The 22,550-nt window shown below is 33.4% G+C and overlaps 1 protein-coding gene across 7 annotated transcripts in view; it reads left to right on the forward strand.

Annotated features, from left to right (window-relative positions):
• The window catches only part of ASCC3 (activating signal cointegrator 1 complex subunit 3), a 317,566-nt gene that overhangs the window by 220,288 nt on the left and 74,728 nt on the right, over positions 1 to 22,550 (forward strand). For all 7 annotated transcript variants that reach the window (XM_026511731.4, XM_048225883.2, XM_048225882.2 and 4 more), the window contains 4 exons: positions 7,754 to 7,891; positions 7,969 to 8,089; positions 9,253 to 9,385; positions 12,359 to 12,484. In XM_026511731.4, coding sequence (XP_026367516.2) covers positions 7,754 to 7,891; positions 7,969 to 8,089; positions 9,253 to 9,385; positions 12,359 to 12,484 — 518 coding nt within the window. The remainder of the gene's footprint in view (positions 1 to 7,753; positions 7,892 to 7,968; positions 8,090 to 9,252; positions 9,386 to 12,358; positions 12,485 to 22,550) is intronic.

Genomic DNA, 22,550 nt, shown 5'->3' on the forward strand with positions numbered 1-22,550 from the left:
TTAGCTACAGAGTAAAGTGTGGGTCATCAATTTACATCATCTCTCTTTGCAGTAAAGTGATAGGGAAATACTTGACACTTAGCTGTTTTTAGAGTCATCCCCAAAAGGAGCTGTAACACCACATCAGTGTCCTGATGTTTAAGTTGCAAGATTACCTGGTATCACATAGTTAGGCATTTTTTCTCTCCTACATCAAAAATACCCATAAGAGTAATCCTTTAACATAAGTCAATAGGCAGTTCTTACCAGAATTTGTATAGTGTTCATTTATGTAACATATTTATTGAATATCTACAACTTTACCAAGCACTATGTTAGCCAGCTGATCCCAATTCTCAAGGAGCTCAACTAGATAGAAATTTGAAAATATATATGATGAAGCAAATAATATTAATATTATAAAAATTGCTATAAAATGAGATTAAATATATAAGGGGATGTGGGACTTCTTTAAATAAAATGGTCAGAGACAGCTTCTTTAAGGAGATAACGTTTAAGCTGAGAACAAAAGGATAAGAACAAGTTAGCTACACCATGAGAGAAGATAATAGCATTTCAGGTAAAGGGAACAGGATGTTAAAGGAACTGAGATCAGCTCAGCTGGAACAGAATAAGCTAGGAGGAAAATGGTAAAATTTAAGTTTCAGAGATAGGCAAAAGCCAGCTCATGTAAGGCCTTAGACCCATGGTTACAGAGCTCGGATTTTGATTCTAAGCACTATGGGAAGACAGTCATTTATCTATTTATTAAAGTAACATCTCTTGAGCTCCTATCGTGTGTTAGGTAAAGTTCCTACCCTGGGAATTAAGGTTCTTGTGGAGATGATTAGATAAAAAGCAAGTATGTCAAATCGTGATCATTTCTATGGAAAAACAAATAAGCGGGGTAAAGAGAAAAGGGAGTGCTGAGCAGTAGAATGTTATACATTGATAGACTTACAGAATGACCCTGTGATGATGAGGGTAGCTTTGATTAGAGAACTGAAGGAAGCAAGGAAACAAACCAAGCAGATATCTAAGGGAGGGGTCTTTAATTCTCTCTGGAGAATTAAGAGGTTTTAAGCTAGGCAAATTACATACTCAATTTGCATTTTAAGATCACTTTTGCTGCTTAGTGGAAAATGGATTGAAGTGGAGGTTAAGCATGGAATTAATGATGGTGGTGACCTAGGGGCCACCTAGAGTGGTGATAGTGGGAATGGAAAGATATTTTGGCCTAAATTCAGTAGGACTTTCTGACAGGTGAAAAATGGAGGTTGAGAAAATGAAAAGAATCAAGAATGACTCCCCAGTTATTAACTCTAAACATCTGAGTAAATAATGGTGTCACTTATTGAAATGGGAAGAGCTGAAAGTATAGGATGGAGAGAGGAAGGAAAAGACAGATTTGAGCCAAGGCAGGGAGAAAAACAGAAAAGTTGTACAATAGATGTTGTATTTTGGATTTGTATTTCCAAGATCTTCAGGGCAATTAAATAGATACAGGAAGTCTGTAAAATCCGCAGGGGATGTGAAATGAACATATGAACTTGGGAGCATCAGCATAGAAGCGGCCTTTACACCCAGGTAAGCACATGAGACCCTGAGAACAGCGTATGGAGAACCAGAGGGCCAGGCCTTGAGGGACTCAAGGTAGAGCTTGGGTAGAAAATGAAGAGCTGACAAAGAGCACCGAGAAGGTGATGTCAGTAAGGAAAGTCTTAAAAACACTGCAAATGAGAGAGTTTTGTGAAGAAAGGAGGGCTTAACTACTTCAAATGTTAGTGGAAGTTTAGTGAGATGAGCAGGGAAACACCCACGGGATTTAGCACTCAGACATCCTGAATGAACATGGCAAGCAGCAACTCTGACAACTCAAAATCAACACAAGTTCAAATTTGGTAGAGTTTCTACTAATGATAAATTAATTTTTCTTCCTTCCTTCCTTCCTTCCTTCCTTCCTTCCTTCCTTCCTTCCTTTCTTTCAAGATTTTATTTATTTATTTGACACACAGAGAGAGAGAGAGAGAGCACAAGCAGGGGGAGCAGGAGAGGAACAAGCAAGGAGCCTGATGCAGGGCTGCATCCTGGGACCCTGGGATCATGACCTGAGCTAAAGTCAGACGCTTAACTGACTGAGCCACCTAGGCACCCCTAATAACAGTTTTCTATCGTTCTTTTGATTCATTTGGTTTTTCATTCAACATATATATTGACCTCTTCCTTATAGGTAAGAAATTAGTACCAGGCTTTGAGGATGGACTTTGAGATTGTTGAAAACCAGAAATTAAGTTGAGTTTAATGTAGGGTAACCGCATTTTCAACTTGAAAATCTGTTTTATTATCAAAAAAATAGATTTAGCTTGTGGTACAAAAGTCCCACCCCAAGTGCTTTCTATTTGGATCAGGCCCCAGACCTCTCAGTGACTGACCAGTAGAGAAATTACTAGGCTAAGAATATTAAGTATCAAAACAGACATTATCCACAAGATTTGCTGAGCATTGGACATTTGAACTTAGTTGGTCCTCATGGAATAAGTTATGTAATTCAGAGCAGCTACAAATATGATTATTCTGCCATAGTTGATATCATGCATGTCTTAATGAAGAAAGAGGCAAAGGTCTTATGCTTAGTAATAATTGACATATTTATGTCATATATATGACATATATGTCAGTTGACATATTTATGTCATAATAATGTTTTTTGCCCACAGTCTTAAACAGTGAGGCCCAGACCTAAGCCAAATGAATGATTTCATTATTTTAAGTATATCACATTTCTATGGTAATTAGAAGGTGGCATTGTGGTTGAGAACATGGACTGGAGCCAGGCCTCTTGGGTTCAATGCTGCCTGCCCATTACAAGCTACATGCCCTTGGTGGGGTGTTCAGCCTCTGAGACTTACCCCTTCATCTATAAAAAAAATAATAATAATCCTATCCTTACAGGATTGTTGTAAGTATTGAATGCATTAAGTTATTTAATGAACTTAAAACAAGCCAGGAACAGAGGTAAATGTTCAATAAGTGTTAACTGTTATTACTGTTACAGTACAGCAACACTGAATACCTTATAAATAGATAAGTGAAATCTCTGTGGTTAAATTTGCTGTTGTTTTTATATTTTGCTTGTGTTCCTCCACAAATTTAATTCATATTAGTGTAGTATTTGTTCATTTAAAATTATGCTACCTTAGCAAATTAATTTTATAACATCCGTTTCATCCGCTTTATCTGCATTTTAAAAGCTTTTCAATTATATGGAAATGCTCTCCAAGCATGTATTAGAATCTGAACTCTCCCAAAATGGAAATAAGCATAAAATGTATATTCCAGAATAAATATGAAACACTGACTTGAATTTCCCACCGATAGCATAGTGAACTAAGTTAGAAACATTAATAAGGAAAAATCTTTAATATTTCACTCTACAAACCAGTTTTGATATTGCTATCATTAAGAATTAGGACAAGCTAAGGAGGAAACATTGAAAATAGTATTGTGTTTATTTAGCAGACATAGCAAAGATTTACATGTTATTGTATAGATTTTATTTATATATTTAATTCACATGTAATCATATGTTTAATACATATATAAACATATTTATATATTAATAGTATGGTAAATCATTTTGAGGTGTCATTGTTTTGGGCTTCAGAGAGGACAGCAATGAATATATTATGAAGAGTATTGGCAAAGATTGGAAACTTACTATCTTTAATTAATTATTACTATTTTTAAATTTCTTTTCCTTTAGTAGATCAGCAGGATGTTCTAACGTGTTTCTTTCATTTTAGTTTTTTCCCCTTCAGTCTATGGAGGGGTTTATCATGCAGAGTGTATTTTAAGAAATTAACCCTTGGTAATTATAAGAAAATGTTTTAGCTTTAACATCTGTACCAGATGTGATATATTTAATTATCTTTATTTGTTTTTTAAAAGTCTTCATATTCTTTCATTATTCTTCTGTATGCTGCATCTTTTATTGAGCATTTTAGACAATTGATAAGCATTATTCAGTGGCATATGGTCTGAGTCTGACGTGCTTTGAAAAGAGTGCAGAGTTTTCTGATAATGAGGATTCTGTGAAAATGGGAAAACCAGCACAACAGATATGCTTTGAAAAAGTATGGGTTTTTAGCATCTTGAAACAATATATCACACTCAAAGGGACAGAATTGGGCTGTACAATCTGTTAGCTCATTCTTGTCCAATCTGGTCTCCTCCTTTCTTTTGGAGCCAGCATTGTCATCAACTCACTGAATTATATTCTGACTGGAATGTATTTCAGGCACAGAGTAATGTGTCTACTTAAATGGAATCCTATATTTCTATGAAAGCTTTTTGAGTATAATAAATTTAAAATATAAAAAAATTCTATTAAGTTAAAGTAATTGGTTCAACAGTTTACATATGTGCCTCCTCCCCATCACCCTAAAAAAAAAAAAAAAAAAAAAAAAAAAAAGGCCACTCTTTAGAGGAATACAGATCTGTTTTTCTTTTATTTATAATATTGAATAATTTTTTTGGCTTAGCTATCAGGTAGTCAGTCAGACATATTTCAAAGACTGTTGGAAAGATACCTATACATTACAACAAATGTTGGTTGAATAGAAATGAACTGTGGTATTAAAACTTCCTCTGTCAGTGTTTTATTATCATGATTGTTCTTACCAAAATTCTATAGCAGCCTTTCTTAACAAGAATTAAGCCTTAATGTCTTAAGATATCCATTGCATGTAGTAAGTGAACTTTTCTCCTAACCACCTAGAGTGGTACTATCTGTCTTTGGAAAAACTAAAAAGAATGTAATTCAAATATTTTTTGTGAGATTTAATTCTCTCATGGAACCAGGGTTGAGACAGTCTACTCTGTAGTATTCAAGATCACTGAGTCTTTTAATTTGAAATATGCTGGATGGTGTAAATGAATTGAGTGCTACATTAGAGCTATATTATTTTATGTAAAGGACTAAATGTGATAATCTTTGTAGAGTGTTAAGTACAATGCCTGACACATAATAAGTACTCAACAAATAATATGTACTACCATGTTTTAAGCTTTCATTATCCTAAGTTTCTCAAAAATTTTGCTTGTACTATATCATGATCAAAATGAAGCATTTTAAGTATATAATTTAAGGTGTATAGAATTTAATCAACAATTTATATTTTCAAATTTAAACAGGCTGTCCTGGTAGTATCTTATGCTTAATGACCGAGTAACATTACTATAAATTTTGCTTTTTTATGATGTTCAAATAACTCGGAATTCATCCATAGTAACTATGTAATAAATGAAGTTGTTTTTTGTAATTGTCCTCATGAGGATTTTAGGTCTTTGCCAGTTCAGATAGGCAAATAGTTCTTTTTAATGCATTGATTTATGTGAAAGTGGGGGCAGGGGGAATGAGAAAAAGGCTTCCCTTATGTGAAAGGACAGGATATTAATGCCTCACCAAACCTCCTGCCATAGGATTCTTTAGTTTTCCTATAGTAAATGGTACATTTTAGAGGGTATGATTGGCATTGCCATGGAACACTATCAATTATATAAGTTATAAAATTATACTGTTATTAAATTATGAAACTGAAAAAATAATCCTGAAATTAATTGTCACAACAAGAATATCTGTGAATTAATTCTTGATAGTGTAAATTGAAGATATTTATGCAGTGAACTATTGAACAAAAAAATGGATAATAGGCTGTCACTTGAGAATGGCTAACATATAATTTATGAGACAAGACAAACACCTTTCTTTATAACATACATTCGTAGTCAGCTTACTTATCCTTCGCTAATTTTAAAGGTAAAGTGGATTTATGTTAATACATTTCCATATCCTTGCTCAACAGTTTATAAAATGAGTGTTCAGCAATATTAGGTGACCATACTGTGATTGTGAAACAAAATGTACTGTTTATATATTGCATTCAGTTCAGGGAAAGTTGATAGATAACATGATGAGTATATGATTAAAATATTACTTTGCTTCTCTGCAGTGCTTTTTATACATTAAGAACTACTATAAAACCAAATTTCAGGGCACCTGGGTGGCACAGCGGTTAAGCGTCTGCCTTCGGCTCAGGGCGTGATCCCGGCATTCTGGGATCGAGCCCCACATCAGGCTCCTCCACTATGAGCCTGCTTTTTCCTCTCCCACTCCCCCTGCTTGTGTTCCCTCTCTTGCTGGCTGTCTCTATCTCTGTCAAATAAATAAATAAAATCTTAAAAAAAAAAAAAAACATTTCATCTTCCTATTTTTTGAATTATTAGTGTAAAAACAACTTATTCCCACATAAAGATTTTTGGAAAATTTTTCTGAGCATTGAAAATAAGATGAGTAAAATGAAAGCAATTGGAGTGCTTCAGATATGAATATATTGTCTTACGCATTTTTGCTAAACTGAAGCAGCCAGCTAAACTTTCGTGAGATTTTTGTGAGCTGCTCATTAATTTCTTCACAACCAGAAGAGTGAATGTATTGCAAGTATATTTGTGTATAATTAGAGGTGCTTAACAGTAGAAGGAAAAAAAAGAAATGAGGTCTGAAGACAGTGTCAGTTATTTATACTACCTCAGTCTTTAGGCATATAAAATTATACATGTACCCATTTCCAGGTTTATCCTTCACTGTTGTTCACGGTTGGAATATGGTAGGGAAGCTATAGATATAACTAAAATATGTCATTCTTTTAACTGCTCGTATATTCTCAAACCACTTGATCTCTATATTACTCCCCCCATGGAGTTGTCCAAAAGGAAGATCCCCATACTACATCTTGTATCATCCTCTGCTTTAAGGACCAGTAAGGATCTATCATTAAACAGAAAGAGATTGAGCTTTCTATTTAGTTCCTTACAGGAAGTAAGTTTTATAAGAAAGTAAGATTTGTTTCTGTTGCCATAAAACCTGTGTCGCATTGAGTATTTTCCATGTAGAATGGAAAGTGATAGAATATTCAGAGATAATATAAAAGTTTCAGAAACTCTTTAGACATGTGAAAACTTAGTGAGCTAAACTGAGGCTGGAAATGAAATAACTTTACTACATATGTGGCTTAATAATAGCTCCAATAGATAAAGAGCCATTACAAACCAGTAACACAAAAAACTCTCATATCCACTTAAAAAATTAAAAGATAATTTACAAAAAAAAGCTACTAATATGAAAAGTATTTAACTGCACTGTTGATCAAAGAAATGAGAAGTAAACAAAAATATACCAGTTTGATTTTTTAAATAAAGAAACTGAGACTCGGAGAAGTTATATGATTTGCCCTGGGTCATTAAGTTCAGTTGAGAAAGCCTAAATTTGAATGATTCCTGACTGTTTGGTGAGATTATGACTGATTTTCTTGCATTAATTTTTTGTCCGTATTTTCTAAATTTTTAGCCCTGAGGCAAAAAGATGGAAGGTTTTTCTATTACAAGAGATGAACAAGACACTGAAACATTTTAGGCAATATTATATTCTTTTTAATAGTTGTTACTCATTTAAGGAGTTATTGCATTTATCCACAGATTTTTTTTCCCTTGATGCATGAGAATAAAATGGATAACATTAAACTTTAACTCATTTAGGATATACATTCTCACTAACTAGATATTCTTTTCAATTTAACTTTAATCATAACTGTAGATGAGGCCTTTATTTTTGCTTATGTAGTATAAGAATAAAAAACAAAATTAGTCAAATATAATCTTAGAATGAAAATTTCAAAGCTAATAAACCTACATCCTGTCATTGTGCTTTTATTTGCAGATGGAGAACATCATTGGAACGCTAAGAGATTCCAACCTGAAGCTGACACTTGCTTTCGGAATAGGAATGCATCATGCTGGACTACACGAGAGGGACCGAAAAACAGTAGAGGAGCTGTTTGTAAACTGTAAAGTTCAGGTATTTTATTTTTCATAAACAGAAACTTAAATGTAACTTAAAAGTTATATTTTAGTTAAATATATTTTATTTTCTAGGTTCTGATTGCTACAAGTACACTAGCCTGGGGTGTAAACTTTCCAGCTCATTTAGTAATTATTAAGGGAACAGAATATTATGATGGAAAAACAAGACGTTATGTGGATTTTCCCATTACAGGTAATATTTTTAAAAATTTACAGATATATTAAGCTTCTATTTTAGCCTTAATAATCTGAATTTGCATGAATTGAATTGTAGTGAGTTGATCACATATGAACATACGATGAGCAAATTGTAAATTTTTGCTTCCAATCCAAATACTGTTCAAAGTATTGAGCCGTTTTATTTACTTTTACGCACCTAATTTGTTAATAAATATCAAAAGCATAACTAATGGTTTCAAATTCACAAATAGATAAAAAGTACTGTTTGGTAGTTATTAGTGACTTAATAAATTATAGTGAAACGTTATACTGTTTAATTTTAAATCTGTTTTACTAGAAATACTTCCATGGCACTTCTAGAACCCAAGGGTTTGTGTCCATGAACATGCTTTAGCATATTTTAAAACTTGATAAAAGCATTGTCAGTGAGTTCTGAAGAGGGAAATATACTGTGTGTATTTCCACTCAAGGATTACATGTAAAGCTATATTATTTCTAAATCATTTTTTACCTCAGAGATTCTTGCAGTATAAAAGAAGGAACATATTTATACCATAAGAAGGAGGAAGGTGAGGCCTAAATGGACTCATGGGGTCCATTCCTGGGGAAAAATAATCAAAGTAATCTGCTAAAGAGATTTACCCATATATGTCTTACTTTTTCTTGTTTAATTAAAATAATAATAACTTCTTTTAAAGATTTTATTTATTTTATTTATTTGAGAGAGAGAGCGCACAGGAGGGGGGGGGCGGGGGGAAACGGAGAGAATCTCAAGCAGACTCCATGCTGAGGGGGGAGTCCCACGTGGGCCTCAGTCCCACCACCCTAAGACAATGACCTGAACCAAAACCAAGAGTCAGATGCTTAACCAACTGAGCCACCCAGGGACCCCAGTAATAACTCTTAAACAGCATTCTTAAACATTTAACTAAAGGAAACATCATTCTTACTTTTACAAATAGTAAGAGAGACCATTTTGGGGGATTCAATTTCCTGTCATAATGAATTGATTAATTATTAGGGAACTCAACCGTAGGCATCAGAGATAATATGCACACTCTCAAAATACTCTGTATTCTTTGTTATTTTGTTGTGTTGTCAAAACATGCTGTAATCACTAAATATACCTGTGCTATCTGCCGTGTTGCGGAATACCTCTTCTTCTCTTTTTTATAGATGTACTCCAGATGATGGGGCGTGCTGGGAGGCCTCAATTTGATGACCAAGGCAAAGCTGTAATTCTGGTTCATGATATAAAGAAAGACTTTTACAAAAAATTTCTTTATGAACCTTTCCCAGTAGAGTCAAGGTAAATCTTGCTGTAAATTAATTTAAATAGATTCATGTCATAGCAAGTTAATATTTATCTCATGATATTTTATTAGATAAAAGTCAGTAGAAGTTCTAATTCAAAAGAATTATTTGAAATGAAACTGAATTATCACTATTAGAATTCAATTATAATTACATTTTTAAAAAACCTTTTAAAAGAATCAGTGTACTGCAGTGTCGAATCACATGAACTCTGGAGCCAGACAACCCGGGTTCATATCTGAGCTCCTCTACTTACTTCTTGACCTTCAGCAAGTTATTCTATTCCTCCATGCCTTAGTGCACTTATCTGTACAATGGAGATAGTAGCAACACTAGCTATCTGATAGGTTACATACTAATGTATAGTGCTTATAACAGTGTCTATCACATAGTAAGCATTTATTTAAGTTTTAGTTTGATGTGTGTTTTTATAATGTAGTTAATAAAGAAATATCCAGAATAAAGGGACTTGTAATGAGTAATTTAGACTTACTGCGTTATTTCAGAATTATCACATACTTTGTGGCCCAGTAACTATCCCTTTGACAAAGGCTTCCCTCATTTTCTCAGTGGAAAATAGCCTTTCTCCCTCAGAGTTATATACTTTTTATTTATAACATTTATCACTTGCTATCTTTTGTTGTCTTTTTCAATATACTGTGTTCTAACTGCAAAAGATGACACGTTTCTAAGTGATAGTGTAAATAGTCATTGGAGTTTTTATTCTAAGTGCTAATGTTCAGTTTTTTTTAATTTAGAAAATAAAAAAACATGGATGCAGTTAACACCGTGCTAAGAAAAAATTTATGATCCTATATATAATATATATGTGTTATATATAAATATATGTAATAATATATATGTATGTTTTAAAAGAAAGCCTGAATAATGATCTAAATATCCATCTCAAAAATTTGAAAAAATGTTAACAAATTGAACTCAAAAGAAAGGAGAAGATAAGAAAGCTAAGAGCAAGAATCAAAGAATTAAAATCAAATATACATTAGAAAAACATTAACAAAGTCAAAAGTTATTTGAAAAGAAGAATGAAATCAATAAACCTTTAAGTCTTATCAAAAAGAGAGAGAGAGAGAAAGAATGAACAAAATAATATTAGGAACAAAAAGATCACAGGCATTAAAAAGATATGAAAAACATTATGCAAATAATTTTAAAATTTAGATCAAATGGTAAAATTCATTTTAAAAAACTTATTAAACTGATATAAAAAGAAATAGAAATCTAAATGGTCTCTTATTTATCAAAACAGTTGAATCTGAAATTTAAAATCTTTCCACAAAGAAATCTGATTCAGATGCTTTGCTACTTCATAACATTAAGGATGAAATAACATCAGTCTTAAATGAACTTTTCCTAATAGTAGAGAAGACAAGACTATTTACCAACTCATATTATAAGATCAGAGTAGCCTTGATACCAAAACCTGATAAGAAATTTACCAAAAGGGAACATTGGCAAACCTGTAATTCTCATGAATATAAATATAGAAATCCTAAACAATATTAGTAAATCAAATTATGTGTAATTTATTTTATAAATGTGAAGTTGATTTATTATTTGAAAATAAATTACTATAATTTACTACATTAGGAAAAAGAGAAAATCATATTTCATAGATTAAAAAAAAAGCATTTGAAAAAATTGCACACCCATTCATACTAAAAACTCTTAGCAAACAGGAATATCAGGAATATAAGGAAGTGTCCTTAATCTGATAAAGAGTAAATCTACTGCAAACATCATAGTTAATAATGAAATACTGAAAGTTTCCCATTTGAGATAGGGAATGATACAGGAATATTGTTCTCCCCACTTCCAGTAAGCATTGTACTAGAAGCCCAAGCCACTGCAATAAGGTAAAGAATAGAAATAAGAGTCAGAATATCCTTTTGAACAAGGATAATAACTAAACAGCACAAAAGGAAGGCTTCTGGGGAAACTGGTGATACTTGATCTTAGTATTGATTACACAGTATGTTCACGTTGTGAAATTACTTGAGTTGTACGTGTATGATTTTTGTAATTTTCTGCATGTATATTTCAGTAGCTAACTAAAAAATTTAATTTTGTACCTTAATATGACTATTATTAATACTTACCTATCATGGATTATTCCATAGTTTATATATTAACTTCTCTATTAATGGGCCTTTCAAGAGTTTCCTATATTTTTCTTACATACAGTATCACAGTGAAGTAATTTGCTTCTCTACCCTCGTCTGTAAATATTTCTCTGGCAGGTGACAGTGAAAAGTGAAATTGCTGGGTCATAGTGATCGTTCAAATAGATATTGCCAAGTTGCTCTCCCAGTTGAGTATACAGATTTATACTCAGCTACTGGTGTATTGAGAGTAATATAGAAACTTGTGTTGTTGTTGTTGTCGTTTCAGTCATTCAATTTATTACCATTTTCTCATGTTCTTAAAACATCCTTTGCAAAAAAATCTATTTTTAATACCTGCATATTGTCCCATGTATACATAATTTATTTAGCCTTTTCTTTTCTTGGACACTGCTTCCCTTTTTTTTTTTGCATTTTACATAAGAAACTAAAATGAACATTATGTTATGCTAGTTTTTGAACACATCTGATCATCTTTAAATACTCTACAACACCCAGCACAATTATGTTTCATATGACTAGGAACTTAACATTCACTGAATAAATGAAAGGAATATATATCTTTACTCTCTTATAACTGTCATCTCTTTCTTGCCAACTCTCCTTTCATCAGCCTCAGTATTATTCGATACTTACTCTAATACCCCATAGGTATACTCTTCCCTACTCTCTAAGTTACATCTGTTGCCCACTCTTACCTTTCTCCTCTTGGCTCTCATCTTCTCCTGAAAGTTACTAGCCCCATTCCATCAGCCTGCTATGTGAGATAAAGTGTGTTTCATTTAGTGTTCATGTATGTTTACCATGTGTTGTTCACTATATAGCTTATTGGGAGTGCTGTCTGACCATTTAAACGCAGAGATTGCTGGTGGTACAATTACATCTAAGCAAGATGCAATGGATTATATCACTTGGACCTACTTTTTCCGACGTCTTATCATGAACCCCAGGTAAGTGCAGGGCAACTATATGTCGTTTTGTTTTGCACTGAAAGAAATTATATTTGAAAGTAATAATCCCAATAAATAAAATCTTTTTTTAAAAAGTAATAATTCCTAAATTTCAGTACATAACAAAAAAGTCAGAACTTTGGGCATTCTAGGCCTATGAATTTTCCCAAGGAATCACATGATATCTCTGATATCACAACATATCATGATATATTTGAAAATGAATAATGGTATGCATTTATTACGTAGCTTATTTTAGTTAACTTAGGATATCCTTGAGGAGTTGGCTCTGTAGTAAGGGAGACAGGACACCTGAATTCATTAAGAAATGTGCTAAACTGGATGGTACTTACTACCTTAGGTACAGTTGGAATTCAGAGAAGAGTGAGGCTTATGCAGTTGTAGAGGGAGGAGTTTGTGAGGCATCTGTAATGGTTAATAAGAACCCTGCAGGAGGGAAAAAATAAGAATCTTTTCCTTTCAGGCAGTATAGGTAGATCTTCTTCACTGAGCACCTATTTGTTGAATGTTATGTAGATTTTGAGGGTAAAAATTAGTGTACATTATCCCCTATCTTCAATGGCTGATCTTTTAATGGGGAAAAAGACATATAAATGATTACATTGTAAATCATAAGTGTTCTAATAGCACTGTATTAAGGCTATGAGAGTAAAATCTTCACAGAGAGGTGATACTTCAACCAATTTTGAATCTGGAGCAGGAGTAGAAAAGGTAAGAGGCACAAAAATACTATAACGGACATAGGCCCTTGTGGATTGAAAGGGCGTTTGTAGAGTGCCAAGATGTTTGATATAGCCAGAGTTTAAGAGTATGGATATCAAAATATTGTCTTGACCAGAAAGTGGGCCAAGCACCAGAGAGTAAATGTCCTGTATGTCATGCTAAGGAGTTTACATCTGATCCTATTGGCATTGGTGAGTTTTTAAACATGGTTTAATATCCCCAAATTAGGTTTTGTTTTGTTTTAGTCCTTATGACACTATGATACAATGGTAGGGAATGAGCTGGAATGGGGAGACATTTAAAGCAGGAAGACCAGTTAGGAAGCTATTTAATAGGAAAGGTGAATAAGACCTCAACAGTTGCAGAAGGAATGGAAGGAGGGGCCAGAGATGGGGACATTCCTGATATATTAGGAAATATCAAGGCATTATAAGGTCTTGAACAGAGAGATCATGATGAAAATATTATTACCAAATCTTACCTGTTGGTACCTTAAGAAATTTGTCTCTTGTTTCAGCCAACATTTCTACTCACATAGATCAGAGTTTGAAAATATGGTGACAGTTTTCTGTTTCCTCAGCTCTTAGGGCCTCTGGATTAGATACAAGATATCATTTGGGAACATGACTACAAAATTAGTGAGGTAGTCATCCAACACTGCAACTTTACCATAGCAAATAGATCACAGGATTAGAATTGTGGAAGGTATACTGGGATAGACATTACATGTACTCTGGTCCTACCTTCTTGTTTGATACTGAAGAAAGGGAGGTTGGAAACTTGAAGTGACTTGCTCTGGATCCCAGAACTACTTTGACATAAAGCCAGGACTTAACACCATAAGTTTTCTGACTCAACTCTTTTTTTATTTATTTTTTATTTTTTTTTTAAAGATTTTATTTATTTATTCGACAGACATAGAGACAGCCAGCGAGAGAGGGAACACAGCAGGGGGAGCGGGAGAGGAAGAAGCAGGCTCATAGTGGAGGAGCCTGATGTGGGGCTCGATCCCATAACGCCGGGATCACACCCTGAGCCGAAGGCAGACGCTTAACCGCTGTGCCACCCAGGCGCCCCTCAACTCTTTTTTTAGAGAAACGAGTGGCTTGGTGTATAACTGTAGAAGTATTTCTTTTTCTTATGTCATAAAAGGTAGAAGCGATTAATATTGTGGAAAGAGATTTGAACATGGAATCAGAACACTAATTCCTGTTTTAGCACTGCCCTTTACTGTTTGACTTTGAGTCACTTCACCTCTCAGCTTCCCTTTCTTCGTCTGGAAAATGAGTCATAGCCTACCTCCCTCACAGGATCATGTTGAGAATCAAATACATGCATTAAAGTCTTTCTAAGTTTTGTCTTCATTTTGAAGAACATAATTAATGTTGATTAGTGAGCTGTGATTCCAGTTGCTTTCCTGGTCCCTACCATCCTAAAGAATCTTAGAGACTAAGAACCTAATCATTTGTCAGTTCTCTGATTAGCAAACAAGGGAATAATTCTCTGAGTTCTTAAAACTGGTTCAAATTGAGTTCAAATTTAAATTGAGTTCTTTAGCAAATTAGAGTTCTTTACTGAATCCACAGATACACTGAACTTTGTGTGTGCATCTACTTTTCTTAAACTTAAAAAAACACAAATTTTAACTTTCAATTAGAAGCAATTTGCGACTTTAAAAAAATTGCAAAAACAGACACTGTATAGCCTGCACCCAGCTACCTCAAATGTTAACATCTTTCATGACTGTAGCACGGTTATCCAAACCAGGAAATTAACATTTATGTCGTACTATTTAATCTATAAACTTTATTCAGATTTTTGTCAGTTGTCCCACTGATGTCCTTTTCTGTCCAGGATCCAATTTGGTGCCCTGCATTGCATTTAGTTCTGTCTCCTTAATTCATGCTAATGTATGATGTTTCTTCAGTATTTGTCTACCGTAACCTTGATGTGTTAGAAGAATACTGGCCAGTTATTTTGTAGAATGTCCATTTGTTTGGGTGCTACCAAGAAGGAACCAGAACAGACATCACTCCCTGTTGTTCTGGTTGCAGACTACCTTCTATTTAATATTAATGTGGTGGGAAAAATCCACATGCAACTATAATAAACAGTATTAATTAAGGACAGACAGAACAAGAAGTTTGGGGGAGGTTGGCGCAGTGGACAAAGATGAAATCTTGAGGGGATGTACTTGATTTATAACTTAAAGAAATTATACGGAGCCTCTGAGCCTGGGGACTTCGTGGTGTTGAAAGTTTAGGGTATCTTCTGCTCATATGATTGTAGTGCATGTAGATAGTGAGTCTTCTGTAGATCACATTGCCTCACCTACTTTTACCTGAGTGCCGTCTTTGCTAGGGGAAGATTCTAGCACTCGGAGTCAAAGGATACATTAGCTTAGGGTACTTGGTTGTTGTGGCAGCTGCTTTTCCTGCCCTCTTGCTGCCCCAAATAAAAACTAGGTATCCCCTACTACCACCACCAACACCACCAAAGGAAACATTAACCCATACCACCCCTAGGTAAGAGTATATTCCTCACACCTTTATGCTTTTGCTGTAGCTCCTTGCCTGCCTGTAGTGTCCTCTCCAGCCCTTATAGCCATCCAAGTTATAACAGTCTTAAAAGTCCAGTCATATATTGATAAATGCATGTAAATTAATTTTCAGAAGGTGGTGGTCTATACACTCTTGACTGTCCTCATGAAGTTGCTAGTTCCTTTAGAGTAATCACCTGAACATATTTTGAGATGCCTAGCTAGGTTAATACTAAGACTGTCATTGTTATCCTGTAGTAGAAACCCGTGCCCCAGCTGTTGCCATGTGAATTAATCAGTCCAGAATAGGTACAGCAATAAATTTTTTTGAAGGGCCATGATGACATTTTTCACAGAAAGAGTAACAAGCAATCCTAAAATTTGTATGGTACCACAAAAGACCTCAAATAGCCACAGCAAACCTGAGAAAGAAGAACAAAGCTGGAGGCATCACATTTCCTGATTTCAAATCATATTACAAAGGTATAATAATTAAAACAGTATGGTATTAGCATAAAAACAGACACATTGATCAATGGAATAGAACAGAGCCCAATAATAAGCCTACACATATATGGTCAATTAATTTACTCAAAGGAGCCAAGAGTATATGATGAAGTATAGTCTCTTTAATAAGTAATATTGGGAAAGCTGGATATTCACATACAAAAGAATGAAAGTGGACCCATATATTTCACCATGCACAAAAATCAACTCAAAATGGATTAAAGACTTGAAGGTAAAACCTGAAACCATAAAACTGCTAAAAGACCTAGAAGGTAATGTCCTTGACATTGGTCTTAGTGATGACTTTCTAGATTCTACACCAAAAGCAAAGGCAGTAAAAGCAAAAATAAACAAGTAGGACTATGTCAAACTAAAATGCTTCTATGCAGTAGAGGAAACTAGCAAAATGAAAAGGCATCCTACCAAATGGGAGAAAATATTTGCAAATCGTATATCTGATTAGAGGTTAATATCCAAAATATATAAAGAATTCATACAACTGAATAGAAAAATAACAATCTGAATAAAAAATGGGCTAAGGATCTGAATAGACATTTTTCCAAAGAAGACATACAGGTGGTCAGTAGCTACATGAAAAGGTGCTTAACATCACTAATCACCAGGGAAATGCAAATCAAAACCATAAGATATCTCACACCTGTTAGCATGGCTATTATCAAAAAGACAAGAAATAAGTGTTTGTTGAGTATGTGAAGAAAAGAGAACCCTTTTGCACTGTTGGTAAGAATTAAAATTGAGGCAGCCACTGTGGAAAACAGTTCTGGGTGGCTCAGATGATTAAGCATCTGCCTTTGGCTCAGGTCATGATCCCAGGGTTCTGGGATCAAGCCCCACATCAGGCTCCCCCCCTTAGCAAGGAGGCTGCTTCTCTTTCTCCCTCTACTGCTCCCCCTGCTTGTGCTCTCTCACTCTCTGTGTCAAGTAAATAAATAAAGTCTTTAAAAAAAAATCACTATCTCAAAAAGATATCTGCACTCCCGGGTTCATTGCAATATTATTTACAATAGCAAACACCTAGAAACAACCCAAGTGTTCATCAGTGGTTGAAGAGATAAAGACATGATACACACACACGTGCACACACACACTGAAATATTATTCACCAAAAAAAAAAAAAAAAGGAAATCCTGCCATTCGCAACAATATAGATGGACCTGGAGGTCATTATGCTAAGTTAAATAAGTCAAGCAGAGAAAGATAAATACTGTATGTTGTCACTTGTATGTGGACTCTACCAACAACAGCAAAAAAACTTTTGGAGTAAAGGACTGACAGGATCTATTAGTAGCTTAAGTCTGGTCAATTATAATCATAAATGCTAAAAATAATTTAAACTTACTTGTTGAAAGAAATTCTTAGATTCAATTATTTTAAATCCAGCTAGACATGATTTGTAAGAAACATCAAATTAAAGTGATACAGAGAAGTTGAAAGTTAAGGATTGAAAGAAGACATAAAGGACAATAACAGAGAAAGGAACAGTTGCAAAATTAAAATCAGAGAAAATGAAATTCAAGGCAAAGAAAAGAAAGGCTAAAAAGGACAATGAAGAATGGTTCATATTGATAGCAAGCACAATCACTAAATAGTTATAGTAGTTTACAAATTTTTAGGTAACTAAAAACATAGCATCGAAATACAGAAAGCAAAAACTGATAGAAATTTAAGATGTTAACTAAATTACAATCATGTTAAGAGGCTTAAGCACATCTCTTGAAAATCAGCATGCCAAAGAGATAAAGGTACTTTGTAAAATAGAGAATTTGAATAACATATCTTTGAATATTTATGTGTATCTTTATATTTCTTCCCCCCACCCCAAAAGAATAAGCCTACTTGCATACACTCATCAAAATTGATTTATAAAAATGTACCATGTACTAGACCACAAAGAACATCTCAGTGTATTTCAAAATATAGAGATCATAAGGCTACATTCCCAGTGCATAATGCAATAATACCAGAAATAACAAGAAAAAGGATGGCAAAGGCAATCTACCTGCTTGGGATTTAACTATTCTTATTCTAGTGGAAGGCGAAATTTTATTTTAAAGGTATAGACTAGAGCTATTAAAAAATAATAAAAAGTAATATATAACAAAGTCAGTGAATTTCAGTCAAAGCGCAATTGCAAGGAGTATTCATATCTTTAGAGCATTGACAAGAGAGCATGAATGCTTGAAAACAAAATAAGCATTCATCTCTAGGAACTAGAGGAAACTTAGCAAAATACAAGAAGGGAATTTATAAAAGTAAAAATTGAAATTAATAATGTGAGAAACAAAGACATACACTAATGTTATTTATTATCTACTATACTCGAGTTGTTGTTTTGAGAACCTAACTCATTTAGTATTATCATGGTCCCCATTTTTATAGATGAAGGAACTGAAGCACAGGGAGATTGAGCAACTTGCCCATAATCACACAGCCCCTGAGTAGCAGAGGCAGCCCTGGATTTCAGGCACTCTGGCTCCAGGGGCCACAGTCTTCATCCCCAGGCTCATTATCAGGTCCAGAACCCACATATCCACACTCCCTCTTCACTTCTCCTTCCAGTGCTATGCTGGAAAATATGTTCTTTACGGAAATCATACCATACAAATTTTGTTCATTTGATGCAAAAAAAAATGTCAGTTTTAATATCTATACCTTTACATCTGGATAAAAATGAGAACATGCGCCTAAATCAATTTTAATGATTTATGTATTTTATTGAAAATAGTCTGCTATAGTGAAGCTCTACAATTTTCTTTCTGATTGGCCCTTGATTGTATTTTCTGATCATCTTCTTATTATTGTCTGTGTCAAAATCACCTGTTCCATAATCTGGAAGTAAAGAAAGGCACAAGAGTTCAGGAAATTGGTAAATTCTTCCTATTTATTTTTAAATTTATTAGAAGTTTTAAGGAAGCCAAAATCATTGTCTCAAATGAAGGGCTTATATCATGTGTAGTTAATTTATCCTTAATACTCCCTATTATTCAGTGTCATAAATTGACATTTTTGACTTTTGGTTGGGTGGAATAGGCATATATACATGCACATATGTGTTACAAGGAAAAAGTGAGGTTTATTGAAAATAACAAAGACAAAGACCACTTTCAGAATAAGTCATACATAGATATTAAATATGACCCAATTCTCCAGCCCCCTTCATTTAATCATACTACTTTAAAGTACCCCCAGCACACCACCACCAAAAGTAGAACTTATGTTGACAAAGATTCTGCCACTGTTCCTGGATTGTTCTCTATGTGTCTATATATTCTCGTGTGTGTGTGATCCGTATATATATATGCAAATATATGCACGTGCATATAAAGATATATATTTATGTTCATAAATATATAGACACACATTACATTAGTGTGTTCAAATGTATATAAACACATGTACTGGTGCATCATGAAATATAATATATTCCAAATTGAGTTCTGGATTCAATTTGAATGTTCAATTTTACTCTCTGTTTTCCCCTGAGAAAGCTTTTAAACATTTCTAGGACAAAAAATGTTGTGGTAGTTTCAGCTGTCCCTGCAACCACTTTCATTATTTGTGTCATTATTACTGCTGCATAATCTGAACATAAAAAAACATGGTGCTGTAACAAATGACTTCCCAGTCCTGACAGTTATAGCCGCAGCATTTCAAGACTGATGAAAAATTTCCCAGCAAGATCTCTGGCCAGGTTTACAATAACGAAACAGGAAATGGCTGCCACTATTCACATTAAATCCAGACTGTTTGGTGTAACTTTATCTATGTTTTCGATTACAATAAAATCTCTTTCATTCCCAACCAGCAAAATTTCATCCTTATTAACGGTTGCCAAAAGATAACTTGAGGTTTCATGTGTGGTATTCCTGTTTGTCCTTTGATGAGATCTTTTAAAGATCATTTTTTAAAGTTGTTTTACCTTTTGGATTGTTTAAATTTAATGAACTTTGTAAATTTTTATGAGAGGGAGAGGTTTGTTATGACTTTTCCCCAATGGACTGCTAATAGAAGTTAGCTTGTCTAGCCCATGTGCTAGATGCTGTCAGTATCAAACTGCCTTTGACTTTCACACCTCCCAGGGGACTAGTAATTGTTGTGTTCAAACAGCCTGTAATTGTGATCCCGCTGGCTTTCTCAGTACGCTTCTGGCTATTAGAATCATTAAACAACTCAGCACCTGTTAACAGCATTGTAAATATTCAACCCTGCTTGTGTGCAGGTTGAGTCCAATATAGAGAAATCTTACAGAGCTCAGCCTCATAAATTAGAGCTTCTGACAAGTCAATTATTGTGAAACTGGGTTTCTCTGTGAAATAAATGAAATAGCGTGCTGACAAAAAGGTAGGCTGTCTGTTTATGGCAGAGAGAAGATAATGACTTGATGATCCAATGCAGGGAACATGAAAATACATTGTATCCTTTATCTGTAATTAAACAGTTGTGTAATATTTCTGTTTTAATAACCAGTAAATTGTAAATTTTGGACTGTGGAGAGTGCAACATGAAAACAGACCTTTTTACTTAGCTGTTGCTTGCTTTTTCAAGTTAGTAAAGTGATTATTGAAATTAATGATATATAATCTTTTAAGCTAAATGCTTATAATTATTTAGGCTAGAAATTACCCAGTGACTGAAAAGTTCACACAGTAGAAGCAAAGGCCATATAATGCTGATGAGATCATGTAAATATAAACTCCATTGTTTATTCACAGAAAAGTGTCCAAATATCTCTCAAAATTTTATGTAACCTAGACAATAAATTCATTTACATTTAGTTTACAGTGTCTTATAGGTTATGTTTCTAATTGAGATGTAGCAAATCTTACTTTTATAAGGATTTGACAATGTTGTAAGTAAACTTAGGTCAAATATTAGCAAAGAATAATAGTATAAATCAGTGAAGTTACATCACAACAACAATTATGCATTTTAGTATTTGTGTTGGGTGTATAGAAGACAAGTTTTTTAATAATTGAGATTTTCCTATTATATTCTTGAATGTATTATTTTACCTAGCATTTTCTATTTTTAAAAGTTATCACTTTCTATAAATAAATAAAAGTTATCTTTAACATATGCCAGAAGAAAACAATTGTAGGATTTTTTTTTAATTACCCCTGATTCCTTAAGGATAAAAGTATTGATACTGAGTAAATTGAATGTCAGTTCAATTACTTAAATTGAATTTTTGCATTTCTTCTCTTAGGCAAGTCAATTGTGAGAGTGTTGGTGAGCGCATTAGAAAAGAACAACCATATTAAGAGGAAATATCTGGAAGTTTTTTAAATTATTCTGAAATGTGTTAATTTTTAGCAAGTTAGAGTATGCATAATGTAGTCATCAAATAATTTGTTGTAATCTCAGAGGTATAATTTTAATTGTTTTTTTTTTCATTTTTCCAACTTTAAATGTTAAAGAAATGTTTACCCTGACTATACTTTATCTAATAAAAGTTACAAACTAGTCTTAAAAACTTCCCAATAAACTTAGACAAACATTAGATAGAAAGGGTATTAGCCCATCAGAATATACCTTGTAAATACATAAAACAGTGGCTAAAATACTTCAAAAATTTATGATTTTTAAAGGAAAGTTTTTATCATAGACGGTTTTAAATATTATTTATAAGTATACTAAATTTGCTAAAGTAAAAAATGATAAAATTGTCATTCAGTTGTATTTATAGAGTAAGGGCTTGTGGTAATCATTAGCAAAAATGTCCGCGAGATTTTTTGTTTTCAAATGGCCTAGTAAATTTTTAGACAAAAATGGTATTTTTAATGTTTTCTTTTTCATGGTAATATTATTTTCATAATAGCTTCCTTCTGTAATTTTAATTGTGTAATTATTTGATTCTTGTTCTAGAAATTGTACTACTTATTCAGTTCCTGGGCATATATCTCACTGGGTTTGTTTGTTTTTTTTTTCAATTTAGAAATAATTTTATCAACTATATATAAATCCAGACAGCTGAAAATAGTGTTGGAAAATTTATAGATTTAGCAAGTCAAAAGAATGTAAAATATAAACACTTCTGTTGTAGAAAGTTTAGCTGATAAATTCCATTTCTTAGAAAAAATTGAAAGACAGCAAGTATTACTAATAATTTAGAATGGCTTTAGAGATCTCTCTGATGGGGCATTGAATGTCCAGAATTTCTATTTTCACCTTCCACAGCAGAATACACTATTCTAACTAATACTTCTTTTAGTCATTTTTCAGGATAAAGGAAATATTTTCTAATGGTTTCTAATG

The sequence above is a fragment of the Ursus arctos genome, unplaced genomic scaffold (genome assembly GCF_023065955.2).
Source record: "Ursus arctos isolate Adak ecotype North America unplaced genomic scaffold, UrsArc2.0 scaffold_13, whole genome shotgun sequence".
NCBI classification, from domain to species: domain Eukaryota; kingdom Metazoa; phylum Chordata; class Mammalia; order Carnivora; family Ursidae; genus Ursus; species Ursus arctos.